The following is an 11,094-nucleotide window of genomic DNA, read 5'->3' on the forward strand; positions in this document are numbered from 1 at the left end:
TGGATATAAATACTACGTTAGATGGGTACTATTGGTTGGTAGAAATACTGTGACCTCAGTTTATTTTTGTACCACTGGAAAGGTTTTCCAAAAGCAAATAGCTCAAATCTTGTCCAGATTTGAAGCGCCTAAATGGGCATATTGATTTCGGAGCACTTTGGCACTGAAATTCACTGAATTAGTTAATAAGTCAAAGTGACAATAGCCTGTTCAGTTATAATAATAGAGGTTATTGGGTACTATTAAGCTTTTAATAACCCCCAACTATGGAGGGTAGAGGTAAGGAGAGTCATCTTATATGGGAGAAAAGTTGAAAAAGTGTCCAGTGTATGCGCTAAATAACAGTTCAAAAATCCTCCACAATGGCGCTGGTGGATGCACAGGGTATGGTATGAATGTAGCAATCGTAGATGAATTGAAGTATGCCGAGTTAACAAATTTAATGTCATAATCGACTAAAGTAGTTAATTATTGAGAATTTCAACAACTTACGTTGTACAAAATATTGTGGTAAATATAACCTTACTTCCTTAAGTATCTCCATACTTCCTTGTTTATTTTTCAAGCCTACTCTAACAATATTTATATTTGGCGCTTCTTTTAAGAGTTACCCTGATGCAAATGTGGCGCCATCCTAATTTAATACATTTTGACGACACTTTTTCATATACACAGATGACTCTCCTTACCTCTACCCTCCATACCCCCAACGCATAAACGACGAGTGTTATTTGTTGCTGAGAAGGTACTATTTACAAGTTATGTTTAAGTAGCAGGTAAATAAGAAGCATAATTTTATTGTGATACTAAGATTATTTATTTAAAAATTATTACTCTTATGTTCAAAAATTTTTCATCGCATCGGAGCATCAATTTATTATGTTACTACTGTCAAGGAGTATTTACCTATACCTATGGCCTATTAAAGACGGCCGATTGGCGCAAAGGGCAGCGACCCTGCTTTCTGAGTCCAAGGCCGTGGCTTCGATTTGCACAACTGGAAAATCTTTATGTGATGAACATGAATATTTTTCAGTGTCTGGGTGTTTATATTATGTATATTATAAGTATTTATTTATATTACTCACAACACCCACTTACTTTGAGGCTAGATGGCGATGTGTGCATAGTCGTAGTATATTATATATTTATTTATTATTTATATATAAAACCAACCATATTCTAACCAGCCGAAACTAAATTGAACTGCCATGTATTAAAGTAATGTCGTCCTTTTCTTAAAACTTTTTAAGTTGTTGTAATATAATAATCTAGTAACTTTAAGAAGATACATAATCAGAGAACAAACACGCAGTTGTATTACTAAAAAATATATTTATGAAAATTACAAAATCCTTACTTCCTTACTAATATTACAAATGTGTATGTTGGGTTGTTTGTTACAATTTAAATTCCATTAAATATTCTAGGTAGGTATTTAATTTAACATTTAAGGCAAATACACACTTATCGCTTATCTACTACTAATCTCTATTTTAAATTAAAAAAGCACTTATAAATAACACAAAGTAAATCTAACTTTTTAGGACATAATAAATGCACAGATTAGCTAGGTATAACATATATATACATATATTGTATTTTAAACCGCTATAAACAATGACATCCACCAAGGTGGGTTAGAAAGCCAAGATTTTAATTTACTTCTTGAAGGTAAAATAACACTTTTTTCTTTTTTAGGTTCTGGCATTTTTGCATATTGTAACAAAGTGCTGCAATCGACTTTACTTCTCAATACATGTAAATCTTTGGTAACAATGTCCACTTCACACTCTATTTTCGAAGCATTCACAGGTGGCCCTTTTATTGCTAAGGGATCAGTTCTCACAGTACAATTTGTAGCATTCAATACTGTTATATTAGTTGTTGTCATTGTAAATGATGTCGAGTTCGTAGTAACACTTATAGGTTTTACAGTAGTCGAAGTCGTAATATTAGTGGTTTCATTTCCTAAGGGAGTAGATAAAGTAGTAGAAACGTTAACATTTGATAAAGTGAAACTAATATTTGACAAGTTACTTTCAGTAGTGGATGTGGTGGTGTTCAATAAAGATGTAACATTGGACAGCGTAGATGTTGCGTTGACTTTGGAATCCGTCTGATTTGTCACTAAAGTGGAACTGTTTTCTAGTTTCGAATCCACTGATGAAGTAGCGATCGAAACATTATTGGGTACAGTTATATTTACAGGTACAGTTGTTGTTGTAGCAGGAAGCGTTTTATTAATCACAGTATAATTCGATACACATACTGTTTGAGAGAATGTTTCTGGTGCCACTTTTTTGCTGCCTTCGGTAAAAGTCGATACTATCTCACATGGTATTTTAAGAACTTCAACTTTATTATCTTCTTTAATCCTTAAACTACAGGTAGCTTCATCTTTCGGTGTATCATACGAAGTAGATCCAGGCGTGTTATACCTCCGCCTGTAATAATCATCATTATAGTAATAATGATTATGATAGCTGTGAGAGCGGCCCATGTTATATAATGCTAAGCCAGTCAAAAGGTCTCCGTATCGGCTGCCCGAATTCCGGTATTCGTTTATATAGACATGCTGTGGCGCAGTATAATATGTTGGTGTGCTAAAAAATCCTTGGCTTGGCCTATGCGGTACACTTCCATGCCCATAGTTATGCGTACCGTAATTATTGTGTCCTGATCCATATCCATTATTTGTATTAAAGGTATTGCTTGAATGATGTGTATTGGAAGAAGTAGGATAATAATTCTGTTTCTGAATCCCAGAACCTGACATGCCAGTTGAAGGTGGGTATTTGCTTCCTGATCCTGATAAGCCTGTTGATGATGGATATTTGCTTCCCGATCCACTACTTCCGAATCCAAAATGATCAGAGGACGATGAAGGGTATTTAGGAGCACTGCTACCGGAACCAGACAGTCCAGAGTTTGATGAAGGGTATTTAGGAGCACTACTGCCAAAACCAGACAGTCCAGAGTTTGATGAAGGGTATTTAGGAGCACTACTGCCAAATCCAGACAGTCCAGAGTTTGATGAAGGGTATTTAGGAGCACTACTGCCAAAACCAGACAGTCCAGAGTTTGATGAAGGGTATTTAGGAGCACTACTGCCAAATCCAGACAGTCCAGAGTTTGATGAAGGGTATTTAGGAGCACTACTGCCGAACCCAGACAATCCAGAGAGTGACGTAGGGTATTTAGGAGCACTGCTGCCGAAACCAGACAGTCCAGAAAGTGACGAAGGGTATTTAGGAGCACTGCTGCCATAACCAGACAGTCCAGAATTCGATGAAGGGTATTTAGGTGCACTGCTTCCGGAACCAAACCAACTAGACGAGCTTTGAGACGGTTTACTGCTTCCAGAACTGAACCAACTAGAAGAGCTTTGAGATGGTTTACTGCTTCCGGAACTGAACCAACTAGAAGAACTTTGAGACGGTTTACTGCTTCCGGAACTAAACCAACTAGAACTGGGCTTACTAGCAGAACTCGATCCCCAGCCCCTGCTGGATCCAGACGAACGTGATCTTCCAAATCCTTTGCATTGTGAATAGTCCACTACAACGCACAATAACACGAGGCACAGCAGAACCTTGCCGGCCATTATGACGGGGTTTTCGATACGCGTCCGCACTCGAACCGGTCCGAGTTTTATTGAATCGAATCTCACAATATTGTAAGTATAACAGCCTCAGTGGATGACGTCAACGAAGTATTCTGGGAATATCATAACAGAATTGCCCGTTACAGTTGAATGTTATTTAATGATAACAGGGCCAAAGTTGAATACAAACATGCTAGCAATTAAGAACAAGATAGCTAAAATTATTAACAAGAATCATTAATTCTGTTCTAAATTACTTTAGAGAAAAAAAGTTACAGTTTTGGAAGTAGAACATAGAATATGAGCAACTTGTGAATAGAATAAAACAAAACCACAATCGTATGAGACAATATTACAATGGAACGAATGGTTTGAAAAAGTGTTGTGAAATGCAATAATATTTATCAAAAACATAAATTCATTTATTAAATAGTAAAGTTGGAAACTGAATTACGTCTATATAATGCACCTTATAATAACCATTAACGGAAAGGAGAAATCAATGGAAGTTGGTTTTTAATTTACCAACTTCTTTAAGATTTGTACACTTTAAATAAATAACCATATTAGTGTTAACAATATAATAAAATTAAAAAAAGAAATTGTCTCTAATTTAATTAAACAGAATTTATAACATTGAAGTCGCTGCGATGAGCGAGATAAATAAAAAACAACAAACTCTTCAGCTTTATGTTTACTATGCAGTTGTGTAACAATAGGGTGGCAAGAAGGGCTCCCACGGATCCCATCCGTTTAGGACCGAGGAGGAGGTGAGGGCAAAGGAGGCTAGAAGATCTAAACGTGTCACCATGTTTATTGTGTCAACTCTGTACCCTTACCAATATTCTGAATAAATAATAAAAAACAAACTACATATACAATATATTATCATCAATACTACATTAAGTTCTTTTTTTCCTAATTCAAAGGCTGCCTCGCAGAGATCGCTACTAAGCGATAAGGCCGCCTCTTGTATTCTACTTCTATATTTATTATATTTTGTATATGTTAATTTTGTGGTATACAAATGAAGAGTTTAATAAATAAATAAGTTCAACTTAATATAAAGTTTATATTTAATTATTTTAACTTACCTACTAATGTATAGATAAGAAAATTAATCGAAATGATTTAAGGATAATGCTCATTAAAAGGAGTTAAAACAGAAATTGTTAATATCTCTAAATAAATACCCTGTTTGACGTCCTAGTACCCGATTGACCAATATTTGCTTTCGAATACTAAAAAGCCCTTATTACACTAACTGAGCCCTCTTTCCATGTGTAAGGGCAAGATCTCTATGGGACACTGCACTAGCAAGTATGTAGGAAGATACTTAAGTCCAAATCACTATTTTAAAGTAAAGCATGTAAGAAAAGCTATTACTTTACTTTAATTTCTGATACGTGTGTTCGTAACGCCTATTATTTTTAAACTACTGTTCTGCATCATGTATTTTGCTATCATCATCAAAACAGGCGTTTTTCAGATTGTAGTATTTTTAGTTAGTAAATTTCTAAATCTAAATTCTTTATGCTTATATATTTATGTATTTTGATAGCTTACTATTATACTAACCATATATTACCCAGCATGCGTTGAAATAATCTTGTTATTTTTTTTTGCTAGATGAATTCGCGTTTACAAGGTTTTAAGTTTCAAATCATCGCAATAGAATGATTGACAACAAAAATGGAACGCATATAATTTTTCTTTTGATGTAGTTTGTTATTTTGTGATATCTTTATTATAAGACACAGAAAACAGACAAAAAGTCATTTTCTTAAAATAAATTCCGATAAAAAAAATCCGACAAAACAAAAAAGGACCTTTGTTCTAAAAACCAAAAAATATTTTATACGTAGTCATTGAAAGTCCCGTGCCACTTTACTTTACTACTGCTTAAATTGTTAAATATAAAAGTATCTAGTAATTCATACCATAGTATTCATAATCATCTTATCAACACATTACCGACCCACTATAGGGTCAAACCACCTCCCACAATGAGAAGGGTTTAGGCCGTAATCCACCACGCTGGCCCAGAATATTTTGGAGATCTCTAAGGCATTAAGGGTTTCCTCACGATGTTTTCCTTCACCGCTGAAAAGTAATAGGTGCGTGCTGGGATTCAAACTCGGCCCCTCGAAAATGCAGCCTGAGTCCTAACCTAGGCTATCAAACACAGACAATATACAAATACAATAATGAATGCATAAGTTAAAAAATGGTCTTACTGGAAAAAATTGATGGAAAATATGTTATTTTCGTTAACTTTATGATTGAACGCATGTCATTAACTTTATGAGTCTGGCATGCGTGCAAGACTTCCAAATCTTTGCTTATTAGTATTATAGAAAAAAAAAATTTTCTGGCCTTCTTGTAAACTTAGCAGTAGAGTTTTTCCGTGGTATTTTACAATTTTGCATTTTGCAACCGCGATAGGGCAAAAATTACATTTGTTTAATTGTTTTTGTTGCATATGCAAAACTGAGTAGAAACTTTCGTTGAATTACTTCCTTGATAGTATAGGAGCTAGCAACATTTGAAAAGTAAGAATTTTAGGTCAGCTGATTTTGTGATATGTCGTCCTTCTAGCACTTTCGGTAAGAGTCTGGGCTATCTGGCTGGCGATAGCGGTTGCGTCCATGAGTGCGCATCCTAATTCTGGGTTTGAAAAACATTTTAATTTTTTGTTTTTAAATATGTCTACCTGACGTACTTTTTTTATTGCCAGACATTTTTGACAATACTAACTATGTGCCATTTGCGAATTTTATTTTTTTTAATAAAAAGTTCAAAGTATTTTATAATGTCTGTAATTTTAATATTATGTTATTCAGTGGCGTGCATAGAGGGTATGCACAGGGTATGCAGATGATATAAAATGAAAAAAATCTTTTGGTAAACGGGTTATAAAAAACTTAAGGATAGGTATTGTAAGAGTTATAGAAAGCCAACCCTTAATTATTTATAACTCACACTGGTGATTGTATTCATTTTATATCATCTGCATACCCTGTGCATACCCTCTATGCACGCCACTGATGTTATTTAAAGATAACAAAACTTAAAATAAATTTGCCAGACAAAATATATGCCAGACAGAAAAAAAATAAAAAATCGCGTATTTGGCATTGTCAAAAATGTCTAGCAATAAAAAAAGTATGTCGCCTTCTACAATGATTTTAAAATCCAGAATTATTACATGGACAGGTAGGATGCACACTAATGGACGCAACCGCTACCAAGTGCAAGAAGGACGACATATCACAAATCAGCTGACCTAAAATTCTTACTTTTCAAATGTTGCTAGCTCCCGTACCATTATAAAAATGTCTGCAGGCTGGCTTGAAATCGTGCAGTTTTACTGAAAGCAGCCCTCTTCTGCTTGCCGATACAATAACAGCTACAGCTTTTTTATTTGAGCAAGGGTCCCCCCTTGAACAAACGCAGAAATGCCATTTTTATAAGTTTTTGCGAATCGTTATACCAGGAGTGCAGAAATAGGAAAAGATTGCTCTGATAGATGTACGCCTCATTCTTAAACTGATTTGGAGTAATATAACAATTTATCTTTTATGCTGCTTATATTGACACTAAATACTCGCAGTAGAAGAGTAGAGACATGCCTACTCAGCTCGTTTGATAGGATACTTGGCAGAAAATTTGGGAGTTTGAGTTCAGAGCTTGCGTTTATAAAAATGTCTGAAGGCTGGCTTGAAATCGTTTAGTCTTACTGAAAGATACAATAACCCCTGTTAGCTACAGCTTTTTTATTTCAGCAAGGGTCCCCCCTTGAACAAACGCAGAAATGCCATATTTATAAGTTTTTGCGAATCGTTATACCAGGAGTGCAGAAATAGGAAGAGATTGCTATGATAAAAGAACGCCTCATTCTTAAACTGATTTGGAATAATATGAACAAATTATCTTTTATGCTGCTGATACTGAAACTAAATACTCGCAGTAGAAGATAAGAGACATGCCTACTCAGCTCTTTTGATAGGATACTTGGTAGAAAATTTGGGAGTTTGAGTTTTGAGCTTGTGTTTATAAAAATGTCTGCAGGCTGGCTTGAAATCGTGCAGTCTTACTGAAAGCAGCCCTCTTCTGCTTGCCGATACAATAACCCCTGTTAGCTACAGCTTTTTTATTTCAGCAAGGGTCCCCCCTTGAACAAACGCAGAAATGCCATTTTTATAAGTTTTTGCGGATCGTTATACCAGGAGTGCAGAAATAGGAAGAGATTGCTCTGATAGAAGAACGCCTCATTCTTAAACTGATTTGGAATTATATGAACAATTTATCTTTTATGCTGCTGATATTGAAACTAAACACTCGCAGTAGAAGAGTAGAGACATGCCTACTCAGCTCTTTTGACAGGATACTTGGCAGAAAATTTGGGAGTTTGAGTTTCGAGCTCGTTTATAGTATCGAGTGTTTATAGTATAGGAGCTAGCAACGTTTTTGAGAAAGAATTTTAGGTCAGCTGATTATGTGATATGTCGTCCTTCTTGCACTTTCGGTTAGAGTCTGGGCTATCTGGCTGGCGGTAGCGGTTGTCTGGCAAATTTATTTTAAGTTTTCTTATCTTTAAATAACATAATATTAAAATTACAGACATTATAAAATACTTTGAAATTTTGATAAAAAAAAAATATAAAATCGCGTATTGCATATAGCATTGTCAAAAATGACTGGCAATTAAAAAAGTATGTCAGGTAGACTTATTTAAAAACAAAAAATTAAAAATCACGCCTTCTAAAATGTTTTTAAAATCCAGAATTATAGGGGTAGGACCTGTCCAGGTAATAATTCTGGATTTTAGCACTCATGAACGCAACCGCTACCGCCAGCCAGATAGCTCAGGCTCTAACCGAAAGTGCAAGAAGGACGACATATCACAAAATCAGCTGACTTAAAATTCTTACTTTTCAAACGTTGCTAGCTTCCGTACTATGATGAAAGTAGGTAAATTGATAGGACTTAACAGTCACGCTCTTATTAATAAAGGTGGCATAACTTTGCACTTTTCCCACAATTCAAATGACAGCACTTTTCTAATGTCAGAGCGTGTTAAATAAAAAAAAAAAACAAAATCCAAATGTCATTTATGTCAAGTAAGTCTGTTTATTAACACTTTTGAAATGTTAAGTCAGTCGTTTTTTTGTAACTCTCCCACCGGCCAGCAAGAAACTCAGCAGATTGCTCTTTTTTAACAACATTTTACAGTTTACAATCTTACAAATTTCCTATCTCGTGAGAGATAAGAGCGGAGGAGCCTGCTTCCAAGAAGCCGTGTCGTTAGCCTTGCCTTTCGTATTCATCAATAGTATAGTAAACACGATTTATATTTATATGTGTTTTAATACATTGTTTAAGCTTATGCACTGGTAGGTCAAAATTATCTTGGGAATCATATTTTAAAAGCATATATCTACTCAACCCTATAAATGAGGTGGTTGCTTACATCCACTTTTCCTTTATAAAGAGTAATGTTTTGTTTAAAAAATACTATATATGTTGTTACAAATATATTGTGAAGCTACCGTAAGTATACCTATATTTTTTTTCATTTCACGAAGAGATTCACGTGATTTAAGTCTATATATTGACCGTACAGCATTGTCGTTGCGTTATTATTCCAACGTTTTATCATTCCAATGTTTACTAATAAGGGGGATAAAAGTATTCTATAGTCCTTAAAGAATGCAAGTAACACAAGATCACGATCACAAGATCGCGACCTCTAAAACAATTGAAACTAAATTTGGGCACTAAATTATATACAACAATGTACGAGCTACGGCGCTCGGAAGCACTTAGGTATGTTATTAATTAGGCAACAATAAAAGCGTTAATCGTAACTAAACGCTGTGACAAAGAGTCGTAAACTGTAAAATAGTAATCTCATCATCCGATAATCATTGTCTGTGAAGGCAATTCAGTTTGCTTCACTTTTTGTAGTTACACAAAGGCTTCACAATCAGTTTCAATCATGACGTTGTACCAGCTGCGCATTTAAAATGTTATTCATTCTCCTACTCGCTATTCCGTGTATAGCTTCTGTGGAAAATGAGGAAACGAACGTGCCGAAGCCATACGTTATCTTACCGTTGCCCTTGGATCTTCCAAATAGAAACGATCGAGCGGAACAATGCTGGCTGAGGATAGAGGACATCGAGCTAACTGAAACCCTCGCAGTGTACTGCCATATAGCCGAAGCATTCCTTCATTATTTCATCCACGAATACAACACTCGCAAGATGATTGAAGACAAAGTGGATGTCAGTCTATGGAATGAGAAACCAAGGTCCATAGAGGATATTCCGGTTCCTAGGGATGATGCGGAAGTGAGGACAGATAATGAGAACACCTTAATAGACTGGAAATGGACGACCATAGAGGACCCAACGATACACAGACGATTCTACGTCACCAAGAAAGCTGATTGTAGACTCATCATGTACAGTCGCGATGGAATGAGCAATTATCAAGTGGAGTGCGGCAAAGTTTTGTACTTTATCAATGTTCGTATGAACAGCTGTGCAGTGTACAAAGGTAACGTTGAAATATTTGTTATAGCATTGTTTATTTTACTGTTCAATAGCTTATAGACAGCCATATATTTTTTATTTAGTTCAGTTACATTCGTTGGTGATAATATTTTTATAAGTAGGTAGGTAGGTAGTCACTTAGTGTTTGAGTAAAAAAAATATATTTATGTAAGTAGGTTTTATACCAAAAAGAACCTATCGAGTATTATATTTTTGATATTTAAGGTTGCAATGAATTCTTTCACTTTTCATTTTCAAATTGTTATTGTAGGCATATATTGTGGCCTTTATGTTTTTTTTTTCGTTTGCACAATGTTAACCTATTAATTAAAAACTATTAAAGGCTTTGGTATTTAAAGAATATCATTGTTATTTTTATTCAGATGTCCGTTTACCTATCATCGATTTATACCTATTTAAGAACCTCAAGTGTGCTTACTATACTGCAAACTACTACGACTTAGACTATTAAACTTCTAAGACTACTATTACTTGTGTATTCAAATAGAAAAATAGATATTAAGGGTCTGGCGAAAGGCTGCGGCCGTGGCTTGGACCCTACCGACAAAGATGTGCCGCTAAGCGATTTATTTATTTAGAGGTATGTGTTTTATATAATGGCCGTACCTCTAAAAGGATAACCCGTTATCATCTTAGACTGCATCATCACTTACCATTTGAGTGAGATTGCAAGGTTTTTTTTATGTTACATCATTTATCCTTTTTTTTTAGTCCTATACATTAGAATCATCAAGACACCTTTTTTTTCTCTATAGAATTGAGACATTGGTCCCAATTGTATTGGTACCTTTAACACCTAACCTTTAAATATGGGGGGTAACGGAAAATAGTGCTATCCTTTTCTATCTGAAACATTGTGAAAAGGACATAACTTCTTTTAAACCTGTATGATTTCGTACAAATTTC

The 11,094-nt window shown here is 35.0% G+C and overlaps 2 protein-coding genes across 3 annotated transcripts; one reads left to right on the forward strand and one right to left on the reverse strand.

Moving 5' to 3' along the window:
* Positions 1-1,422: 1,422 nt before the first annotated feature.
* LOC120624214 (serine-rich adhesin for platelets-like) lies at positions 1,423-3,657 on the reverse strand. 2 transcript variants are annotated; one of them, XM_039890628.1, is made up of 2 exons: positions 3,459-3,657; positions 1,423-3,413 (listed from the first exon to the last, which is right to left on the reverse strand). In XM_039890628.1, the coding sequence occupies exons 1-2, from the start codon at positions 3,605-3,607 to the stop codon at positions 1,604-1,606; spliced, it is 1,959 nt and encodes a 652-aa protein (XP_039746562.1). In that variant the 5' UTR covers positions 3,608-3,657; the 3' UTR covers positions 1,423-1,603. The 2 variants fall into 2 exon arrangements, with proteins under 2 accessions (XP_039746562.1, XP_039746561.1); XM_039890627.1 differs by having other exon boundaries at positions 1,423-3,657.
* Positions 3,658-9,523: 5,866 nt separating this feature from the next.
* On the forward strand, positions 9,524-10,486 carry LOC120624216. The gene has a single exon (XM_039890632.1). The coding sequence runs from the start codon at positions 9,637-9,639 to the stop codon at positions 10,225-10,227; it is 591 nt and encodes a 196-aa protein (XP_039746566.1). The 5' UTR covers positions 9,524-9,636; the 3' UTR covers positions 10,228-10,486.
* The last annotated feature ends 608 nt before the right edge of the window (positions 10,487-11,094 follow it).

This window comes from Pararge aegeria, chromosome 6 (assembly GCF_905163445.1).
Source record: "Pararge aegeria chromosome 6, ilParAegt1.1, whole genome shotgun sequence".
In the NCBI taxonomy this organism is placed as follows: Eukaryota; Metazoa; Arthropoda; class Insecta; order Lepidoptera; family Nymphalidae; genus Pararge; species Pararge aegeria.